The sequence below is a fragment of the Pipra filicauda genome, unplaced genomic scaffold, assembly GCF_003945595.2.
Source record: "Pipra filicauda isolate LSUMZ 115617 unplaced genomic scaffold, ASM394559v2 scaffold2_size9829703_pilon, whole genome shotgun sequence".
NCBI classification, from domain to species: Eukaryota; Metazoa; Chordata; class Aves; order Passeriformes; family Pipridae; genus Pipra; species Pipra filicauda.
This window is the reverse complement of record NW_024104421.1, coordinates 103,690-126,121: the sequence shown is the minus strand read 5'-3', so window position 1 is coordinate 126,121 and position 22,432 is coordinate 103,690. Positions and strand designations below refer to the sequence as shown.

The following is a 22,432-nucleotide window of genomic DNA, read 5'->3' as shown; positions in this document are numbered from 1 at the left end:
GGAGTTCTGCAGGTGCTGAACTGGCCCCCGTACCTGTCTCGGCACACCTGCAGCCAGGCTCAAAGCTTCTGAGAGGTCTGGGTCTCAAAGCATCTATTCATGAAATACTCATGGCCCTGCTCCTGAGAGGCACAGTCTGCAGCAGAGCACTCCAGTGTGGCACGCAGAAGGCTCTCCTGAACCTGGGAAACCCTGGGGCACTGCCCCTCCAGCCCACTCCCTGGCCCTTGCAGCCAGCAAGTTGGAGGCTGGATCTTCGCTCCAGGGACACTACTGGCGTTTGGCTGGATCGCTGGGGTTTGCAGGGCCAAGTCATGCCCTGGCAAAAGGGATCCCAGAGGAGGAAATGGGGCACAAGTTTGCCTAAGGTTTCATAACTTCTTTGCAAAACAGCTCAGAGTCAGACCACCTGGCCCAGAGGAAATCATTTGTGAAGTGCACCAAGATGGTGATCCTAGCCCAGTCCACAAGGACAATAAACATCAACATAGAGAAGACATCCTGCAAGAAAGGCATCACATAACAGAACCCTGAGAACAAGTGCTTTTTATTTACTTTTGCTCTGAAAGACAATTAATCAACATTGGGGCCAGCAACTACTAAACCAATACAATGAATGCTCCGCAAGGGTCCCTTGCTGCCTGTCACCCTGCCATAGGCTTGTCTTGCTGCAGGGGTGCTCCAGTGCTGGTCCCAACCTCCCCGAGCATGTGGAGCAGGGGCCACACATCCTCCTTCACTGCACACTCCCTCACAGGCAGCACAACCCCGGTGTGTAGTGCAGTACCAAGCACTGCATGTGGGGCATTCATAACTCATATGGAAATGAGACAGCACCACGTGGTTTTGGTGTCCATGTTTCCCTCCAGCTGCCTTGTCCTCTGCTGGCATTGAGAAGTCCCTAATATCAATCTGGGGACAGGGGGATTTGTGTGACACTTGGCTTCAGGCTGCCTGACCTGTTTTGAAAACCCTCAGAGCCTTGCAACAAACCCTGCACAGCTCGACAACGTGGCTCTTCTGGACCTCACCCCAATCTCTCAAGCTGTAAATGCAGGGAGGGACTGAGGGGTGACAGTGGTCTGTGCCTGGCTCTGCACAGCTCAACATATCAAAATATCTCAGACACTCTTTGTGTGGTCCTCCCCCTCCAGCGTGTAGTTCAAGGGTATTGAACAGGAAGGATTTGGAGATGAAATGAGACGCCAGAGAGGCAAGAAAACTGGGGCAGAGGGCAGAGGTGAAAGGCTGCCAGAGGTTAATGGGGTGGTTTATCAATGGGGTGGCAGCCCATGACAGGGCTGAAAGCTCTTTGGGGAGATGTTCAGTCTGTCAGGCCAAGAGAAACAAATCCAAAGGTTGAAATTCAGTGGGAGATGTGCAGATAGAGGAAGAGAGGAGAGGACAGGCACTTCAGTCCTCAGCGTGGGCCTGTGGCGCATGGGGGACATGCCTCTAGGTCGAGCTCCCATGCCAGCTGCTCCACGGTGCCCCAGCCTCCCAGGGCTTTCCCTGGCTGCCTTCTCTCTCTGCAGGGCCATGTGGGGGAAGGAGATGGATGGGAGAATGGAGGAAGTGCAAAGCTTTGCTGAACCACGAAATGGCTCATGTCTCTCCCAGGCAGAGCATCACCTGGGAACAGATATCAGGATATTATTGTCAAACCACAGACAGTTCAAAGGAATGAAAAAGCCCTTGCAGAGGGTTGTAAATGGTTAAGTCAGATGGACTGGTACAAACCAGGAGGCAGCAGCAGCTAATGGGGAAAAAACAGTGGGTGTGAAAGGGCTCTTTGTCCCAGCAGGAAGGCGACAGAGGCTGGGCACCAGGACGCACCCTGACCAGAGCACAGGGCAGGCTTGTTTGCAGCACAGGGTGCAGGCTTCCAGAGGAAAGGTGATTTTACACTCTGGTTCTTTTTGGAACCAGACAATCCCCTGCCTGGAAGGTGCTTTGACTAAACAACAGAGTGGCTCAGCTAATGCACTGCAAGAAAACAAGGTGGACCCAGGGAGGAGCTCCAGCCTTTGCACAGGGACAGCTCAGCAGTCCAAGACAGTGTGTACTGTCCTCCCCTCCTGCTCGCCCAGGTCCAGGGTGGGAGGCTGCAGCTCATGACAGGCCTTGCACCCTTTGGAGGATGAACAGAAAACGAGCACCCAATGCGCAGGGAGCTTTTTTACCTGTTGGAGAAGGACTTGGAACCACAAAACTGCTGGGCCAGGGAGAGGGCAGGAGGCCAGCAGCACCTGGGCAGGAAAGAGATGTAATCTCACCACCCTCCTTTCCTGAGCTGAGAGGCTCAGCAAATAAAGGAAAGCAGATAACAAAAGCTATCCCTGGCGGTCGCTCGCTGGGGCGATGGCCTGGCTCGACAAGGGGTCAGCATGAATTGTGTTTCCTGTCAGTATGTGGCTGTGCTTTTAGAGGGATATCCGTTGGGTGCCGTGGGACAACAGGGCTTGGCACACATCATGGAGGGGCCCAAAGCGAAGGGCAGGACTAGATCATGACTCTGGGCATCCCCAGGAAATCCAGCCTGTTTTGGTGACAGCGATGAGACACATCTGGCTTCTCTTCAATTTGTGTTGGAGAAAATATAGCAAGCCAGGAGGAAACTTCCTGAACACTTTGGGAAGTGGTTGTCTGCTGCACTGATGTTTGCTAGCTTATATAGCTATCCCTCAGTCAAGGGTAATAGAAAATGCAACTGCTACACAGGGTGAGCAGCTAATCCCAGACATGGAGCAGACCCCAATCACTAATAACATGTGCATGCATGGTCATGTGTTTGTATGTTTCCTCAGTGTCATACACAGGAATCCTGAAGCAGACTCCATGGAGAGGTCAAAGACCTTGTGGCTTCCCCAGGTGCCAAGTAGATAGCATGCAGAATGTGGAAGGGGGCATGCCAGTGACATAGTCTATCACTCTCTACTTGAAGAGGATGATGAATTTAGACTGAGCTTGAGATGCAGAGGTTTCCTCTGCATTCCAAGGAAGTGATGGAAATGAGGAAACACAGCCATGTTATCATTCTGAGCCCCCCACAGCCACAGAGAATATCCATATGCTGGCCATGGACTTGGGCCCCTGCAGAGCCTCCTTGCACGAACTGGGCAGGGAGACCCCCACCCCACCTCCCAGTGCCTGTGCCCGCCCACAAGGACCAAATGCAGCCAGCCATCTTGTCAAACTGCTTTAATATTTGGACATGAAGACAGGACAGAGCCAGTCAGGCTGTGCACAGACAAGATGTCCCTGAGCCATGTTGTGAGGCTGCAGGGCTTCCCTTCTCAATGGATGTGTGGATTTGGCCAAGATGCAGTTCAGCTGATGATGTCCTGAGCATGCCAGTGAGGTGCACGTGTTGGGTAGGGAAGAGGGATAGGGGCTCTCCAGGGCAGCTCAGAGGTTGTTCAGCTCCAACAAGGTCTGGTCCAGGACCTGGTGGATGCCCACGTTCTCCTCTTTGGCACTGGCCAGGCTCTCTGTGAATGCAAGGGACACCCAGACACACACACCCAGACACAACCCAAGGGTACCCAGGTGCAGCCGGACCCACACACACCACACCAAGCACAGACACACGCACACAGACAGACATTTCAGTACAGCAGTGGCCTCCAGCCGGATGGGGCATTCCTGGTGGAGCAGAGTCCACACAAACCACCCCATCTCCGGCAGGGATGAGTCCAGCCACTCTGGGACCTGCCAGGGCACCCAGGCCAGTCAGGGCTGGTCACTGGGGCAGGCAGTTGCTGCTCTTCAGCATTTCCATCTTCCCACAGTGCCCGTGGCCCATGGCTGAGCCCTCCGCAGCGCACGTGCCGCCGGTGAGGACCATTACTTGTCCAGCCCCAAGGCGTCAGCACTGGCTGGCTGTGGGCACATGCACAAACCCTTTGCCAGTGAAAGCGGAGAGACAGCGCCTGCTGCATGACCCAGCAGTGCTCCGGGAAGAAAAGGAGTGAGACAACAAACTCATAACAGCCTGGGAGGGCAGGCAGAGACGATAACAGAAAGATAAGGAGCCGAGCTAACAAGGCTACAGGGATGAGCTCTGCCAGGCAGCCCGCTGCCAAGACAGCCTCCTCTGGTGTTCACTGCCAAATGGCATCCTCCTTCCCCAGAGATGGGGATGGAACAAGAGCTCTGCCTACCCAGCCCCATCTCCCAGTGCACCCTGCTGGTCTCTTCCCTGTCCTCTGCCCCAAGTTTGGGTCAGTGGGTGCTGCTGGGTCCCCAGCTCCTATCCCAGCGATCCTGGCACCCTGCAGAGACCCCTTTCTGAGAGGATCTTCCCTGCACATTTTGGGGTGACCAGAGTGAGGAGGAAGAGGCTGCCCATCAACTCCTGGGACAAGGGGAGGAAAGCAGCGATACAAACCACCACCTCCCTCCCTGGCAGAGCCAGGCTGATGCCAGAGGACAGCCATCACCACGTGGGCACCCCAGTACATCACAAAACCCTTATTCCTCTCCCACAAAAAAAACAATCAGGCTCCAGAGGGGCTTCCTGTCCCCCCCCCACGCAGGGTAGTTACCCCTGTGAGGATAAACCAAGGTTTCACACCTCGCCTTGCACCAGTGGGGAGCAGGTAGGGGCTCCCAGCCCTGAGCCAGCCTGGCCAAAACAGGGCAGGGAAGCTGGGCCGGGGCCAGGAGCTCTGGGCAGCTCAGTTGTTAAGTTCAGTAAGGATGACCCGCAGCTCGTTAGTGAGAACACGGTTTTTCTCGGCCTCCTGCTGAGAGCGCTCTAGAGAAAATGGAGACGTCAACGCAGCACAGGAAAGAGAGAGAAAAAAGTGAGTTAGTGAAAAGAGACAGCATTCCCCAAAGCCCTCAGTGGAAACACCACAGCTGCCCAGCTAGCAGCAGAGACCAGCTGCACTGGCAGGAGGAGGCAAACCAGTACTGGCACAGGGACAGGTCTGCAGATCCGTCAATTTGAGAACTGGATTCTGGGGCACAGTATGGCGGTGAGGAAAGAGGAGGGGTATCAAGGACAAATTTAGGGATCGCAAGAGATCACTGCTGAAGGGTAGCACCAGCTCTTTCACCAAGGGAAGGTGATGCAGGACACATAACAGGGCTGAGATTGCTGCTTGCAGGAAATGTCTGGGAGTGGAGACAGCGAATGGAGAGGACCAGGTCTAACCCTCGTGTTTCACTCCAAAACAGTCATGGAGAAGATGGCATGAGATGAGGAAAGCTGTGTATGAGAGTCAGAGGGTGACTGGGGTCAGCACAAAGGGCCCTGTTCCACTCAGCCTGGCAGTGCAGGAGCCTCTCGGGTCTCAGCCATGGTTACCCCAGGGGTCCCGCGAGCTGCCTGCAACCACCTCCTACCACACCGCTGACAGGACCCACGTGAGACAGGCAGGAGATGAGGGATAGAGTGGCATGAAGAAAACAAAGGAGAAACCAATGTTGAAATTTTATTGAAACCAACTCATTAAACCAAAGGGACAGAACATTAAAGAAAAGTCATGAGATGCAAACTGAAGAGCAATGTGCAAAGGACAGAAGGCGGGGTGAGGGAGGAGCTGGGGGTTGCCTGCCTGCCAGGGAAGGAGGTGACTGCACAGTCGGGCCCAACCCTCTATCCCCCAGGCCTGAGCTTTGGCAGTGGAGGTGCCGCTTCCCCAATGCAGGTCATCCCCATCCTGGGGCCAGCAAGCAGCACCGAGGGGCTTTGCTGGGAGTATGTTGGGGGGAGATGGCCCCCCATCCCCGGAGCTGCAGGGTCCCCAGTGCTTCTGCTGCTGGGGAGCCAAGGATGGAGGTGCTGGAGCAAAAGGCTTCTAGGCACAGCCCTGATCCCTATTGGGCAATACCATGGCACAGACCTGCTACACAGGCACTATTCAGCCAGCATGTAGGACTCCATGGAGCTGCTGGCCTGCCCTGACCAAACAGTTCTAAGCACCTACATCTTGTCTCCCCAAAGAGGGGTACAGCGGGAACACCCTGGGCCGGCTCCTGTCCCAAAGGAGCCGACGGACAGGCACAGGCTAGGAAGGACAGAGAAGGACAGAGAGGGTGGGGAGAGAGGTGGGACGGTCAGGCAGGCAAGTAGCTGAGCTGGGGAGGGGAGAGGCAAGTGGGGAAGGGGCGCAGTGCTGGTGCCCAGCAGGGGGCTCAGAGGGAGGTGATGTCATTAAGTGCATTGTCCAGCTCCTCGCTGATGGCTTTGTACTTCATCTTCTGCGCATACACTTCATCTGCAGGTGGGAGCAGGCAGGGGGCAGATGGTGGAGCAGAGTGGGGGGCACAAGGTGGAGAGAGAGAGTGGCTGTGAGCGGCGGGCTGAGGGCAGCAGGAGCATGCAGGCACAGGCGGCATGGATGTGACCCCATTCCCCACCCAAGGGCAGAGCCCACACCCCAGCTCTGCACTCCTGCACCAGACACCATGGCATCCAGCCTCCCACCTCCCTGAACCCCTACCCACGCCCTCACCCTGGCCAAGCCCTGTCCAGCCCCACCAGGGGCACAATGTGGCCAAGTGATGCCCTGGGAAAGAGGAACACAGGGCTGGCGGGGACATTTTACCTTCTAGGTCGTCAATGGTTTTCTCCAGCTTCGCCACAGACCTCTCTGCAAACTCCGCCCGGGTCTCAGCCTGTGGGAAGCACAGTGGGGAGAGGGTGAGCTGCAGGGCACCACAGGGGCGGTGCAGGCTGCACTGCACTCCAAATCTGCCCCATTTGCATCTCTGGTACCCTTCTCCACAAGCGCTCCTCTAGTAAAGGCAATGGACAAGAAAAGTCAAAGGCCCCACGGAGCCTCACACCCTAAACCAGAACAGATTCATAGAGGGGCATCCCAGACCCAGGCACCTGCTATGCCGCAGAGCTGCAGTTTGGGAAACTGTGAGAGGACATGGGTATAAAGGGGTCAAAATCCACTCAGGATGGCAAACTCATGCCTGCACTGATGCAGTGGCAGCCCTATACTCCTTACCTCCTTCAGTTTTTCCCCTAGAAGCTTGATTTCCTCCTCGTACTTGTCCTCCTTGGTAGAGTACTGCAGAGACAGAGACAGGCAGCTGTGAGCCCCAGGGGAAACCTTCATCTGTCCTTCACTCTAGCAGGAGATCACAGCACCCCCACACCCCACGCACTCCACCCAGCCTCAACAGCCTCACTGGGTCCTACCTTGTCAGCCTGGGCCTCCAGGGACTTCAAGTTGTTGGTGACAATTTTCAGCTCCTCCTCTAGGTCACCACATTTACTACATCCCAAGCAGGGCCGGCAGGAGGGGGGGAGCAGGGCCAGAGGGCAGGAGAAGAGCAGGAGCAGAAAGAACGGGCACAGGGTAGCAAGAAAGAAAGAGAGAAAACAAGTTGAGAGAGGAGAAGACTCAGTGCACGTGGACAAGGAGCAGAGCCGCTGTGAGCAGGAGCTGCCGGGACGCATCTGTTCATCCATTCCTTGTGCTTCCTTGCACGGACACCTCGTGCATTACCACCAGCCGGGCTCTCACCGGCCCTGCCAAGGGAAGCAGGGATGGAGGGATGGAGGAGCGTGCCCAGCCTGCACCTGCTGGAGAGGGAGGTGAGGGGAGGCCAGTGGTAGAGGCAGCGGTGCAGAAGAGAGAGGTGGCTCGCATGGTTCGAGAGACAGCGACAGAGAGAGGGGGGCTGCTGCACATCGCCCCGCACCCCTGCCCCAGTACCTCTTCCTCTGAGGCAATGAGGGATTTGAGAGACTGGTCCATGGTCCGCAGCTCTTCTTCCAACTGTCTCATTCGGCTGGGGTGAAAGAGGGGCACCCCGGGGTGGGGGGACAGCAGAGAACAGGGTCAAGGATGTGATGCTGGTGGGTTGGCACCCCCCTGCCCCCAGCCTACAATCCCAAGGACCACCCCAATGCCAGGCCCTGACACTCCCAAGGAGGGTCATCCCCATCCCCATGCTGCCAGAGATTTGGGGCAAGGGCTGTGTGGGACCCCTGCACACTGCCTGCTGGGAGCCCTGCTCACCTCTCTGCCACCTCTGCCCTCTCCTCTGAGCGCTCCAGCTCTCCCTCAAGGACCACCAGCTTGCGGGCGACCTGTTGATGGGAGAAAGAGGCATATGTTGGCCCTGTGCTTGCCCCAGCTGGGGGCACAGGGCTGCGAGGAGGTGGCTCTGGGTGCTGCCAGGGGGTCAGGACTGGGGAAGGGGGTATGCACCTCCTCGTATTTGCGGTCAGCCTCCTCCGCTATGTGCTTTGCCTCCTTCAGCTGCATTTCCTGGAGCTCCATTTTCTCCTCATCTTTCATGGCCCTGTTTTCAATGACCTTCATGCCTCTGAGGAAAGACCAAGCCAAAAGATGTTACTGCCGTGGGTCAAGGTGGCATCTGCACATCTTGCCTGTCCACTGTACCCTAACCTCACCATCCTCCAGAGACACAGGACATTGCTTGGCACTTGCTGGCCACCCCACACAGTAGGGTCACTAGCTGTACCCTAAAAATGCTCCTGTGCACAATTACAGTGGAGCTGACTCCAGGGCTATGCTCCAGAGTGAGGACATGTGGCTGTGGTGGCCCTCAATCAGGCAGGTCCTGAACCCAATCTGTAGGGGTGAAAAAGTGTGCAGCTGAAGATGAGCCAGCCACAACCTCCACAAAAACAGCCTGACAGACCAGCAGCCTTTAGGAAATGCTAGAGAACATCCTGTGGCAAAGCCTTTCTCATTCTGGGTGATGCTCACAAACAGGGTTACCAAACCCTGTGAACCCCCACAGAAGGGACTCCTGCAGACTCTTCTCCTCTCACTCAGATGCTGTTACTCAAACTAGTCTTTGCCAATGGAGGGAAGAGCTCACGTCATTGTCTGGAACACTGTGACATGTCCAGGCACTCCCACAAACCTGAGTGCCCTTGCCTGCACAGCTCCTGTCCAGGAAACCTGCTTGCCATAAGGATGGGGCAACACACATTTTGTAGCACTGCTTTTGAATTAGGCTGTTTTGTTGTCAAATCTGAACTTAGTTCCCAGGCACAGATGTTGCCTCCTGGGCTGTTGTTGAGACCCTGAGCACAGGAGGCTGCTCTGGGTAAGAAAATATGTTCCTAGCTTCCTCTGTCTTCGGGTACAGTCTGGTGTTTTCATAAATACCAGGTAAATTTTATCAGGATTTTATGCTCTGGAAATTTCAGTCTTTTTAGGAACGCCTGTGCCTGGAGGACTTCTTTGCATTGTGGCTTTGCTCTCTCCCTTTGGAGTCTGAAGGAAAACCAACATAAACCACATGAGGTCCTTTCAGAGGGTCCTCACTGCAAAAGTAAGGGGGCTGCTTGCAATCAATACCCCCACCTGATACCACCCCCACTGTCCTTTCCCATCACACCTCTCGCTCTCATCAGCTGCCTTCTCAGCCTCCTCCAGCTTCTGCAGGGCGGTGGCCAGGCGCTCCTGGGCTCGGTCCAGCTCCTCCTCTACCAGCTGGATACGGCGGTTGAGGGAAGCCACTTCAGCCTCAGCCTGGGGGAGCAGAAACTCCTCAGTCATTCCATGTCACACATACACACACAAATATATATATATATATACTTTTAAAAGCATTTTCAGTGGTTAGTTCTGCATTTACAATCCGAAACACCCCTTTGGCATTGTGCAACAAGCCAGCACTCACTGGAATGGGATGGCTGGGCATGCATCCCCTTGCCTTTCCATAGGGACAACAGTTATCCCCATCCCTAGTGCTTCTCCCAGCCTTGCAACCCCAGACTGGCACGTGCAGCCCCTCCACCAGGTCCTTGCACGTCCGGCTCCTGCCCTTGGGAGAGACAGGCCATGTTCCCTGGGGTAGGGTGGCTGTGGCAGCCGTGCCGTCACAGGGGCGGTATTTGGGGTTTGCAGAAAAGTGAGTTCAGGGGGAGGAATGCCCTGTGCGGCTTCGCTCCCGAAAAGGAGATCGGGAGCCGCTTAAGGATTTCCTGTTTATAGAGGCGGCAGACCGAGCTGGGAGCTTCTCCTGCGGGAACCCCCATGGCCCTGTGCAACAGGACAGCCTGAATCCAGCACGGAGCCCCCTCAGCTGATGTACAGCACAGTGCCGGGGGCAGTGGAGCGAGTCGCCCTCGGCAGGCTGGCACCCGGCCAAGATGCGGCTGGCAGGACCCACTGGACCAGAGCCCTCCCTTTCCCAGGCTCCCCACGCACAGGGCTGGGAGCTGGGGCTGGCCAGGAGCAGTGGCCCTGGCCCTCCGCCAGTCCCTTGACGCCTGGCCTCGCACTCTTTCCAGTTGGTAAAGGCCTCCAGCTCCATCGCCACAGTCGGGAAACGCTGCCTCAGCAGCTCTCAGCTCCGCTTCCCACCGAGTGGGGGGGATAGTGCAAGGAAGACCTCATCCGGATACAAAGGGATGGGTGGCATTGAGACCTCACCATGGGGAGCAGCCCCATGCACCAACACAGGGGATAATGTCTCCTGCTTATACACAGGCTGGAGCAGGACTGGCCCGATGCAGTGCCCAGCTCCATCCAGCCTCATGCTCCAGCCCGGGAATGCCCTGGGGGACATTAGCCAAGCAGAGGGACCACGGGAGCAGCAAGGGGCTGTCACTCTGCAGTCACCCTGCACGGCCCCACTGAGCACCCTCGATCCCTTGTGAGGAGGCAGCAGGGTGGGGACAGGCGCAGCCAGCACCTCTCTGAGAGGGCAGCCAGCCCCACAGCTGGTATGACAGTCACCTCCACCCCATGAACAACCTTTTTTCTGGGCTTTCTGAGAGCTGGTCCCTTGCCAGACTGCCCAGTGGGGAACTGGGACTGGCCCCCGCAGGGCGATGCTCTGCCTGCAGCATCAGCCTCACCTCGTCGGGAGCCTTTTTTTTCCCAGGGAATCACCACCAAAGTGGGTCAGAGCTGCCCGGATGGACACTGGGGAACATGAGCTCTCCAGCAGCTCCTAGACCGGGGAACCCGATCTGTGGCTGCAGGAAGGGGCCATTTCCTCCGCACACAGCCCGAGTGACAACAACCTGGGTACCGCACCCAGCTCTGCCGCTCCTGATATGGTGAGAATGTAGAAAGAGTGGGCATAGGAAACAGAAAGAAAGGAAGAAAATAAAAAGCCTCAACAACTAAAAAGCCAAACCACGAACAAGCTGACTTTTGGGAATGTCATCCCGTTGCCAGAGTGGTTGTGTGAAGGGATGGCTTGTCCCCACGAAGGGACAGGCTAGAGAGATAAAGGCTCTCCGACTGCCGCGGCCCGGACCGGAAAGCCTGCTGGAAGCTAGACAAGATCCTGGGCATGGGATTCTGAGCTGTGCACGCCAGCCTGCGAGGGAGGGGATCCTTTTCCAGGATGCGCCCGATCCCAGGAAGAGCCAAGGCAGGGCTTGCCGCTGCCGCTCCCAGTGCCCCGCCAGCCGGGAAGCCCCGGGGAACCCGGCAAGCAGCATCTCTCTGGCGCAAGAACCACGGAGGAGGGAGGCGGCTGGAGGAGGCTGCCCCAAGCCCCCTGCCCCGGGGGCTCTCGCCAGCTGGGTGGCAGCTCCCGCCGGCTCCCCCGAAACCGCCCCGCGCTCCGCTCCGCTCCGCTCCGCCCCGGGGGCAGCCAGCCCGGCTACCGGGGCGAGGGGTGCGGGGGGCCGGGGCCAGCCCGCCGGGAGGGATGCTGGCAGCGGGGCCGGAGCCGCCGGGGCATCCCGGGGAGCCGCCGGGGCGCCCCCCGCTCCGCCGCGCCCCCTTTTCATCCCGGCGGCCCTTACCCGCTCCCGGGCCTGCCGCTCGATATGGTACTCCCGCTGCAGGTGCTCGGCGCGTTCCTCCGCCTCGTCGGCCACCTGCTGCAGGCTCTGGATCTTCTTCTTGACGGCATCGATAGAGCTGGCGCTGGCCATGGCGGGGGCTGCCGGCGGGGAGGCCACACCGCCGAGCCCTTTGTGGGATCCGCCCTTCTCGGGCAGGAAGCGCTCAGGCAGCGGCCGCTCCCGCCGCCCGCCCTGCCTCCATCCCTTCCTGCTCCTCCTCCTCCTCGTTCTCCTGCTGCTGTCTCCGACCGACCTGCACTGCCGGTCCCCCGGGCAGGACGCGCAGTGCCCACCCCCGGCAGGGGACAGTTCCCACAACGGGAGGGGTGCGCAGGGCCCCTCATCCCAAGCAGGACATAAGGAGGACCCCCAGGCAGGACGCGTGGTCCTCCCCAGCAAGGGTCACACCCCTCACCCAGGCGAGATGCACAGCGGCTTCTAGACAGAGCGCACTGTCCCCTCAGCCGGAGTCAGCACACATCCTCCCAGGCAGATGCATAGTTCCCACTGGCAGGACACATGGTACACCCAGGGAGGGCACACAGTGGCCCCCAAGGCAGGCACGCAGTCCTCTCCGTGCCCAGGGTGTATGGTGCTCCCCTGCCAGGGATGTACAGTCCCACTGAAATCCCCCAGAGCGATGGAGAGGACCCCAGGAAAATGGATTCAAATATTTCCAAGAGTCCAGAGAGAGAGTCTGTGGGTGCTGGAGCCTGATCCTCGAGGCCACGCAGCCACAGGAGCAGCGTATCCATGAGTGCTCCCAAAGTGCTGCCCTCTGCACTTCTTGCTGCAGAGCTGAAGAGGGTCATAGACTTTTCCCTGTAGAAAGTCAATAAGAGGTATGAAGCAGAGCCTGCTCCAGGGTGTCCTCCAGCAGTACCTGGGGCTGCAGCCAGGTCCCCAACATCCATCTCATTCAGTCCCTTGGCATCTGCTTCTTCAAGTGAGGACCTGGCTGGCAACCCTACAGAGTTCCATGGGGCACATGGAGCCCCCTGCACAACCCAGCTGCCCTAGGGTCTGTGTCCTCTAGGGCAGGCCAGCCCCCCAGCTCCTGACATTCCATCCCGGCTGGGGCACATGTCTCGATCCATCAGGAAAAGCCTGGCTGGCACTCAATCCTCCCTTAAGAAGCTCTGACAGCTCTCAGGCAGCCCTTACTGCACTTCACACCTGCCTCCAGGGATGTCACTTCCCAGGATGACCCCACCAGCTGCCATCAGCTCCAGGCCAGGGGTCCTGGGGGTGACCCAGCCACACTGCTGTCTGTGTTCTGCAGCTCTGTGTCCTCTTGCCAAGCAGCACTGGAAGAGGCAATGCTGTGGGTCCCCTAGGAGCACAAGGCCTTGGGCTTGGCCATGGGTTTGGCCTTGGTCCCGACTGATCCTGCCCCATTCCCAGTCTGATGCCTGGGTGCCAAGAGTGCTCCCAAGCTGGGGCATGGGGCCCAGAGCAAAAACAAGGATTCCTGGCAGCAGTGGGGCAGGGATGAGCTGGCTGCAGGCATGTGGGGGACAGACTGGGGGGTAGCCATTCTGGTCCCGCTGTGGCCAGGCTAGGTGCCTCCTGCTGTGGCCCCACCCCGAGATGCAGTCACTTCCCAGCAGAGTCCCGTTCCCTCCCACCAGCTCGGGGAATCACCAAATAAGAGCAAAGTCTTGGCCGGGGAGTGCAGCTGGGGCGGGAACATGGGTGAAGCTTTTGGGATCATGGCCTGGGAACGCTGGAGTTTCCCTAGGCTCCTCTGAGGTGGCTGGGGACAGGCCACTGCCAGTGATGTGGGGGGATGGAGGGAGCTGTTTTGGCTAAACCCGCTGTCTCAGCTGCACTGTGTCCAACAGCCCTTGCCCGCATCTTGACCCGGGCACCATGGGCTTGTACCTCTTGGGTACAAGAGGTGATGGGACCACAGTGGCCTTGCAGAGCTGCTGGGAAGGCGCTGTCAGCACTGTGGAGTCGCTGATCAGGAGTCAGGCACTCCCTGCTCTGTGGCACCATCTGCCCCCTCTTCAAGTGCCTGGGGCATCATATTTGCACTCCTTAGTGCAGTCCCCATGGCCTTTATGCACTGCCATCCAGTGCCAGTGGCAGGACAGTGCTGGAACGGGACAGGTGTTTATTCTTTTAAGGCATTGACCTTTTAGCCAAGGGCAGGAGGCTGTCTGGATCACTGGTGTGCCCTGACCTGGCTAAGGGATGGAGACACAGGCAAGCACTATCCTAGCAGCCATGGGGAGAATGGTGGGTGAACTCTAGGGATCTGCCTGGTGCTTCCTTGCTGAAGCCAGGAGCTGTTCTGCACCTCACACCAGGGAGGAGATGACACCAGCCTTGGCACTTAGAGCTGTCAGCACATCCAGGTCCCTGGCACATGGACCTGGTAACTCCCAGAGCCCCACACATGGTACAGCCTGTCTAGGCTTTGGCATGGACCTGGGGTGGCTGTGCTGGTGATAGAGCCTCAGTCCTGCAGCCAGCCTGCAGCCTGACACTGTTCCTTCACCATGGCTCCTGCTCTGGCCCTTCCCTGAAGTGGTTGGTGGCTTCTGTCCGCTGTATCTGCTGGTATGGGATTCTCCATGTCAAAGCCCACAGACTTGCCCAGCCACTGTGGACCAAGAGCAGGGAAACACACCTTCCCCACCCAGGATGGCATCGTCAGCAGCAAATCACTCTGCATCCCATAGCTGACATCTGCCCAGTGCCACCGTTTGCCCCTTTCTCGGAGTTTCACACTGGAAACGTCCCATCCACTCTCAGCCACACTGAGTTTGCCCTGTCCCACATCAGCAGAGATCCAATCAGACCAGTGTGAACCCCACTGCACACAGCAGCCACCCTGACCAGCTTGGCATGCCTGCCCCATTCCAGGATAAATGTGCCCTTTCAGAGGATTTTTGATGTTTTAACTACTTTGTTAAGTATCTAATTAAACCAGGGCAGGTCTGTTGGATCAGTAAACAAGTCTGGGGGACCCCCTGGCCACTGCCCAGGGGCTCTGGGCTGCCACAGGGATTTATGTTGCCACTGCTTGTCCTTGTCTGGTCACCCCTGTCCTCAGTGGCCCCCTCAGAGATTTGACACATCTCCCCCATTTAGCTCCATAAACCAGCTAGGATTGAATTTTTTGTTCTCAATCCTAAAAAGCCTGGCCATGCCCTGCTGGCTGTGCTCCAGATGGCTCTCCTTTAGCTTCTCCTCCAGTTTCCAGGGTTGGTTTTCATCAAAGAAGGGCTGACTATCAAAAGGAGGATTTATTTATAGGGTGTCAAATACCCTGTGTGGCACCACAGGTCGTTATACCCCATTCCTGAGCGGCCCCGTGGCCGCACACAGCTGTTCCACCCTTCATCCTGGCCAGGCACAAGCCAATTTCAACACCTTCCTAACATCTCCCCAGAGGGATCTATTTCCCAGGAGAAACATCAGTCATGGCACTAAATAAAACTCTTCCTGGCCTTGCCCTTCCCAGGGTACAAGGTGGCACATTGGACCCCAAATCCACGCACCCACATCCCACCCAAAGTCCCCTTCCACGCACCCCGAACATTTTTCCTTGCAGCCAGCACTCAGCAGCTAAGCACAGCAAGAGATTTGACCATTTCCCTGCTCTGCCACTGCCTGTTAAGCCCCACAGTTCTCCTAAGAGCATTGTGGAGGTGCGTGCCTGGGGACCTGTGACACACCTCTGGACACTTGTCCCCATTAGCTTTGGGGAGCCAGGCTGTCGGCTGCCCGCAAAGCTCCAGACAGGATCAGCCACTCCAGCACTGCCCACCACAGCTGGCCTGGCCCCTGCACCCCTCACAGGACCCATCAGCCCAGTTCGGTGTCAGCATCGCAGGAATGGGATCCTGACAGTCTTCCCCTCGGACGCTTTCCATATAAGGGCCCCCTCTTTCTTTAACCGCCGCCCCCTCTGCCGAGGTCCAGCGCCCGCCCGCACGGGGGAGGAGTTGCTGGCGTGCCTACTTACGTCTGTGGCTTTCTTCTCTGCCTGCTCTAACTTCTCCTGGGCCTCCTTGACAGACTCGGAATACTTCTCCACCTCATCCTCAGTGCCCTTCAGTTTCTTCTGCAGGCCCTGCTGTTCCTCCTCCAGCTGGGAAAAGGACAGAGGACAAGGGTCAGGACGGATGGTGGTGTCTGCAAGGCTGAAAGGGGATGGCCACCCTCCTCCTGGTGACACCCAGGGTGTGGGGGCACAGCAGGAGAACATGGACATGCTCCTTCTGTCAGCTTTGGATCTACATCTCCTTGGGATGCTCTTGTCCCCCCCAGCATGCCTGAGCCTGGTGGGTGTAAGGGGAGGGTGGTCTTCCTCCCTGTGTAAGGGACTGGAGAGCTCCTGACCTGGGGACACAGCTCTGGGGAATGCCAATCTGTGTCCCTATATCCGTGTCAGTGGGGTGGGAGTATTGCAGTCCCCAGGGTTCTCCCTGGCACAGGAATAGGGAGGTGGCACTGGGATGTCCTGCTGAGATAAGGCATGTTTGGGGGGACCAGTGTGAGGGCTCAGGGAAAATGGACTGAAGTGCTGCACCCTAGGGACAGGCCTATAGGGGGTGAGGCCCCTTGGGATGGGGTCCCAGTGAAGTAAGGTCTCTGGGGCTGGCAATCCCTATATTGGGATCCACAAGCAGGACACCCAGTGGGGCACAGTGCTTGGGGCAGGACATCCTTAGGACAGGGGACTCCAGGCTGGACACCCGTTGTGGGGAAGTCCCTGGGGCTGGGTGGAGGATCCCAAGGCTGGACAATCAGAGGGATGGGGTCCCCAGGGCTGGGCATCCAGCAGGACAGGGGCTCCAGGGCTGGACACCCCTAGGGCAGAGAATCTCTGGGCTGGACATCCAGCAGAATGGGGTCCCCTGGGCTGGCCACCCCTAGAGCAGAGGGTCCCGAGGCAATGCCAGAGAAGGTCGCGGGACACCCACCTGCTTGCAGCGGTCCTCCGCCTGCTTCTTGTCAGCCTCCGCTTGCTCGGCGCGGTCGATGGCGTTCTCCTTGTCCAGTTTCAGCATCTGCATCTTCTTCTTGATGGCCTCCATGGTGGCGGTGGGTCGGCGGCGGGGCGCGGGACGGCAGCGGGACGCGGAGCACCGGGAGCGGCGGGAGCACCGGGAGCGGCGGGAGCACCGGCACTGCGCTCCCCGCCCCGCCGCGCCGTCTAAAAGCTGGGGAGGGGCCGAGCTGGGCAGGGTCGGCCCCGGCGCCTCCCCCGCCGCCCGCCAGCACCTTTTAGGGACAGGCTCGCCACTGGCCCTCGCACCGAGCGGGACGGGGGGGCAGCACCCCCTGAGGGCATTGCCACGGCCCCGGCGCCGGGCACCCCCGGTCACTGTGCTGCGGGTACCCCGGTGGCACTGGGCGATGCACACTCCGGGGCGATGCCCTAGTGCTACCCCAAGGACACTGGCTGAGGGACACTCCGTAGCGCTGTGCCAGGGGAACCCCAGTGGCACCGAGCAAAGGACATCCTGGGGCACTGAGCTAGGGGTATGCCGGTGGCACTGACTCCAGTCAAAGGTCAAAGCAGTCCCCACGCGAGAGGACATGACGTGGCTGACACTGCCACAGGTAACCACATGCCCGGTCACTGCAACGTGGGGCCTGAGGGACCCTGCTTGCTGGCACTGGTTTAGGGGCATTTCAAGGGCTGGCATGGCACTTGGGAACGTCAGGCACTGAAGTCTTGGGGACATATTTAGGTTGTCATTGCACTCAGGGGCAACCATGGGCTGTGATTGCACTGAGGGACGCAGTGGACTGGCACTGCCCACATGGGGAAAATCCCCCAGGAGAGAAGTGAATGGAACCCCTGACATCCCCATCCAGCTGCTGATGGGGCAAGGGGGCCCCAGCTCTGTGTAGACTTCTCGGCACCCACCTCCCTGCTGCCTTGCACCTTAGTGCCACTGTCCCTGGCACTCTCAGGGACATCTGGCACATGCACAGCCCATAGGGTGGCATTTTAGGGTGACACAGGGCATGTGGGCAGCTCGCTGCCCCTCTTCGTCTTTCTGCTCTAAATAAACTGTATTCCACAGGCAAAAAAATGCAAAACGTTCAAATCCCAGCTCCTCCAAAAATAACCTGTGCTTTAATAACGATCATAAATGCTTCTGGCACATTCCCAGCTGCAGGGTGGGCTCTGGGTCGGAGGGGGGGGCTGGAAGGAGCTGGCGGAGGGGCCACGAGAGCTGTGTGGCACGTGGGGAGGCTGGGATGGGATGGGGACATGAGGGGTGCACAGGCTCCCCCAGCCCATTGCCCCTGGGCCACAGCCAGCCCTTGACTGACGCAACTTTTCGGCACCAGTGCTCCAAGCAGAGAGGAGCAGAAAATTTTTGAGCTGGAGAAAGTGGCTCTCTAGGAGGCCTCAGGCCCAGATGGTGGGGGGCGTAGGAGGGATGGGAGCAGCTAAGGACCAAGGGGCTGCTGGCTCCATGGGGAAAGCAGAAGAGCCACTGCTGGACTCTGGAGAGCAACAATTAGTACTGACGAATTAGGCACATATTTGGACAAGGAGAATCTGTAACTGCCAGCATGCGGCTTCTAAGGGGAGGAGGAAGATCCGTCTCCCATCATTCCCGGGAGAGAATAATTGGTTTTCTGCGAGATGTTTCAGCCTGGGGCAACTCCGTGGGCTCAGCCCATGGGAGAAAGACAATGATGGGCATGGTGCAAGCAGCCAGGAAGTTGCCCTGGAGCCAGGCCAGCCCTCAGATGTGCCCCCAAAGGATGCTGTTTTCCCTTGCTGCCCCCTTCCCTTTGCTCCAGGTGTCTGACGGCACAACTGGAACCATCCAGGTGTAGAGGCCCACAAGTCTGCCCTTAAGCCCATCCTCTGGGGTAACCTCTGGGACAAGAACGTGCAGAGGGGTGTGGGTGCACATCCCTTCCATTGCTGCCCCATGCCCAGGCTTGTCCTGGGCTAAGGTCTCCAAGGATGGTGATACCCTCCGTTTTTCACTCTAGAGTCTGACCTTACTCCCAAGGAAAGGCTTGTCCTGAAAACTAATGGGACCTTCCCAGGTGCAATCCATGCTGCAGCCTCTCACCCCATTCCTGGGCTCCCCAGGAAGTTGAGACATGGCTTCCCCGTTCACCTTCAACTTAGCTGGATTTGGGTTCCTGCAGAGGCTCTGGCACCTCATGACTGTCATCCCAGCTCCAAACATCTGTATGTCCTTTCCTTAACCTGCCTACCAAAATAACCTCTTGACTGATGTGTGAGATTTAGAGGATGGGGGGTTAATCACCCCCCATGTCCCTCCCCTGGTGTTTGTGCCACCACCCCTTGCTTGCACCCAAACTGGAGGAAAAGGCAGAGGATGTCCTTGCAGCCCTGTGCTGGTGGTGCTGGAGCTCCCTTGACCCCAGGATGCAAGGATGAGGCTGGGGCTGCTGCCATGCTGTGCCCCGTGTCCTTGCTGGCTGCTCAGAAGGGCCCCATGCCCAGCTAGTACCTGGGTGAGAGCCTGGTGCCGGCTCAGGCCATCACAGATTGTCAGGGGACAGCTGGGAGGACTGGGATGCCTGTGAGAGCCACAAATCCACCTTGGAGCCTGGCCAGGGTTGAGTGTCTTGGCGGGGAACAGCCCCTCCACACCCCCAGGGACGTGCCCAGGAGACAGGGGTCACTGGCTGAGATACTGCAGGATGCTGCCCTTGCCACTGATGATGCCTGTGGCTCACACTGCCAGGACAGGTCCCAGAGGCAGGGGACATGTGCCACCCTGCCCACGTCCCCCCTGCACCCCACAGCATCTCTGCCTGCCCCGCCGCCACACAGGCCCCCCAAATCTCTGCTGAGTGATGGGGTGGGAACAGGTGGGGACACGCTGGGGCAGCTGCTGCCCGCACAGGTTGGCCCCGGGGGGCTATTTCGGGGCGTGAGCTCAGCGCCGGCAGCCGGGAGGGCTCCAGCCACATTCCCAGATCCACACCATGCCAAAGACTGCTGCCTTGCCAGTGGAGGCCCAAAGACTTCTGCCTTGCCAGTGGAGGCCCAAAGACTGGGCCACTAGTGACTGGGAGTCCCCCACCTGCACCCCTGTAGCACCCTACCCAGGGGTATACTCAGCTTGCAGCAGGAATGGGGCCAGAAGCCCAGCTCCACTCACACATACTTCCCCCACCCCCCTGCCTTCCCTGAAGCCCAAATCCCCCAGAAACAAAATCCCCAGGGCCCCCTCCTGTGGCGGTGGCCCCCCGGCAGCACCTGCGAGGCCGGCACATGGCTGGCAGCGGGGGTCCAGCCTGCCGGGTGCCTGGGGCTGGACGTGCCTTAAATATTTTCCATGCTGTATAACCACCCGTGGTACACTCCCCCCTGCCTTTGCTATGAGGGCAAGCGCCCATGGCCCCCCTGCTCTTCCCGTCTCCTGGGGGGTCTCGTTCATACCCAGCTGGCAATAGTGCAGGAAAACCAGATTTTATTGATGAATGCATCTTTCCAAGGAGGCATCCCCCACCCCACCCCGGAGGCTCGGGGGGAGCTGGTTTCCTTCAGTGTTTAATATGGGATGCTTAAAGTATCAAAATAGTGAGAGAAGCCTCAGCAAGTGCAAAGGGGAAGGGACGGGGGTCCCGGAGCCGAGGAGGGGTGGGATACTGGGCTACAGGACCCCGGCGAGAGCTGGTGTTAGTGGGCAGGGCACAAGCTGGCAGGGAAATATATGAACTTTGAAAGCTGCAGGCTCAATACTAGAGAAATGGAAAAGTTACAAAAATACTGTAGATCTTGGAAAACAATGCAGGCACTTGGGAAGAAGGAAGGCAGAGCTGGCTGGGGCCGCGGGCGGGGAGAAGCTCCGCGGGAAGGCAGAGAACAGCTCTGGGGGTGAACTCATCGCATCACCCCCCATCCTGAGCAGAGGCACTGTGGCTTCCAGCCCTGCTGCTCCCCAGAGGGGCCCGGGCTGAAGAGGATGCTCATGGGGGAGCCTCCGTGCCTCCCAGGGAAACTGAAGAGGAAGGTTCAGCCAACAGTAAGGCATTGGAGGTGAAAGGCAGCTCCGCATGAGAGCTCAGCGAGGGACCATGCTGCTCCCTGCACGCCATCGCACAGGAGAGGGCCAGCCCCCTGCCGCTCCCCGTCCCGCGCGGAGGAGAGAGAGGAAAGGGGCACGAATGGGAATGAGGAAGGCACAAGTAAATATCCCCTTGCAGTGGAGAGCTCTGTGGGCCCAAACCCCGGGGCTGGCAGGTGAGCCCTGAGCCAGTGCAGCCCCGGCTCCCACCCCAACCGAGTCCCTCCGAGCGCTCTGATTGTGCCTTGGGTGTGCATAGGAAGGTGGGCTGGGCAGCGAAGCGGAGTTGCTGGTGCGGCGCCAGCTTGGAGGGGCAGCTGGGTTAGTCCCATCACTGTGGGTGTGGGCAGAGCTCTGGTCTAGCCCAGGCAGCCCTCCGCTTGAGGCGGGTCGTCTTAAATAGGAGCGGGCAGGCGGGCGGGCAGCAGTCTGTGCAGTGGGCAGGAGGGCGTGCGGCTCAGTTCTGCTCCTCGTCCCGCAGCTCCGAGGGCAGGAACTTGTACTGCTGCTGCCGGATCATCGCCAGCTTCTTCCGCGCTTCCTCCAGCTCCCGCTCCTTGCGCAGCATCTCCTCCTGGGCAGCGATGATCTGACGGGAGAGAGCCCTGGGGTCACAGCTGCCCTCCCACAGGGATGGTTGGAGCTTCTGCTCCAGCCATGCCAACCCCTGAGCCAGGTTCTCTGGCTGCTACTTCCCTCCCGTCACAGCCACAGCCTCCTGGGGCATGAGGGCTGTTGCCCCTGGGGTGGGAGCATGGTACTCCAGAGATAAACAGAAAAGCACGGCTTCCAGGGCTCAGCCCCATGTGCCCTGTAGCGGATCTCAGCTGCACAGAGGCAGCACTGGGACCTGTGGCACCCAATACCAGGCAGGTCTCATCCCTTACTCAATGCTCTGTCTTTCACATGTGTGTCAACAGACACTGGGATAGTGTCAGTGCTGCACAAGGAGAACCCAGGGCATTACACTCCAAGGAGTGTGCACCATCCCCCACTGCTATTCGTGGCAGGACAAGGTGAAGTCATACTGTTTGGGTGCTGGGCGGGATGGGTACATCCACAGCATCTTTGTGAGGCTCTCTGGAGACATGACCCATGGTAGGACACACTCCTGAGACAGGCACACACAGCTTGTGGTGGCACCCAGAGCTGCTCCTGCCCCACTGGAGCAGCCCTGTTCCTCACCTGTGCAATTCCCCCGACCATCTTCTCCTTCACCACCACCGTTTCATCGTGGTCCTGGAAGGCAGCTGCCTTCTGAGCTGCCTTCACCAGATTGTCCGACGCTCTCTTGACAGCATTGCCAGCGGCCTGCAGCAGGGAAGTGGGGAGTGTCAGCATAAATCACAGCCCCAGGGTATGACTGCTGCCCGGGGGTGTGAAGGAACCCCTGCCCCAGGCTGGGCCAGCAGTCAGGACAGGCAGCCAAGAGTGCTAGGAGCTGCAGGCAGGGATTCCTTTACATGGCTCGTTGCCTTGCCACCCGCTCATGACCATTTCAGGCTCTGCTGCTCCCAGCCAGGCTCTGGCTCTTGTCCGAGCAGTGGGGCAGGGACTGGTAGGCAGCCCTGTTGACTCTCCCCAGCACTTGGCCCCAGAGGTGCTGAGACCCCATGTTAACCCCGAAATGGAT

General features: G+C 58.6%; 2 protein-coding genes across 13 annotated transcripts in view; both read right to left on the bottom strand.

Annotated features, from left to right (window-relative positions):
• Positions 1-3,186: 3,186 nt before the first annotated feature.
• On the bottom strand, positions 3,187-16,880 carry TPM2 (tropomyosin 2). 11 transcript variants are annotated; one of them, XM_027726531.2, is made up of 9 exons: positions 16,699-16,880; positions 15,738-15,863; positions 9,346-9,479; positions 8,181-8,298; positions 7,989-8,059; positions 7,683-7,758; positions 6,969-7,031; positions 6,558-6,627; positions 3,187-3,491 (listed from the first exon to the last, which is right to left on the bottom strand). In XM_027726531.2, exons 1-9 carry the CDS (start codon positions 16,810-16,812, stop codon positions 3,409-3,411), a joined length of 855 nt encoding a protein of 284 aa, XP_027582332.1. In that variant the 5' UTR covers positions 16,813-16,880; the 3' UTR covers positions 3,187-3,408. The 11 variants fall into 11 exon arrangements, with proteins under 11 accessions (XP_027582332.1, XP_027582331.1, XP_027582338.1 ...); XM_027726530.2 differs by lacking the exon at positions 7,683-7,758 and adding an exon at positions 7,163-7,238 and having other exon boundaries at positions 16,699-16,879; XM_027726532.2 differs by lacking the exon at positions 7,683-7,758 and adding an exon at positions 7,163-7,238 and having other exon boundaries at positions 3,399-4,759; positions 16,699-16,879.
• A 3,305-nt stretch (positions 16,881-20,185) lies between these two features.
• TLN1 (talin 1) overlaps positions 20,186-22,432 on the bottom strand; it is a 35,079-nt gene continuing 32,832 nt past the window's right edge. For both annotated transcript variants that reach the window (XM_039383118.1, XM_039383117.1), the window contains 2 exons: positions 21,985-22,110; positions 20,186-21,388 (listed from right to left, as the gene is read on the bottom strand). In XM_039383118.1, the coding sequence (XP_039239052.1) occupies positions 21,257-21,388; positions 21,985-22,110 (258 nt within the window). In that variant the 3' untranslated portion in view covers positions 20,186-21,256. The remainder of the gene's footprint in view (positions 21,389-21,984; positions 22,111-22,432) is intronic.

Coding starts and splice junctions, on each gene's coding strand:
- TPM2 (XM_027726531.2), bottom strand. CDS start 16,812: ATGGAGGCCATCAAGAAGAAGATGCAGATGCTGAAACTGGACAAGGAG. Junction 15,864..16,698: donor CGGAGGACCGCTGCAAGCAG/GTGGGTGTCCCG, acceptor TCCTTTTCCCAG/CTGGAGGAGGAACAGCAGGG. Junction 6,628..6,968: donor TAGGGGAAAAACTGAAGGAG/GTAAGGAGTATA, acceptor TGCTTCCCACAG/GCTGAGACCCGGGCGGAGTT.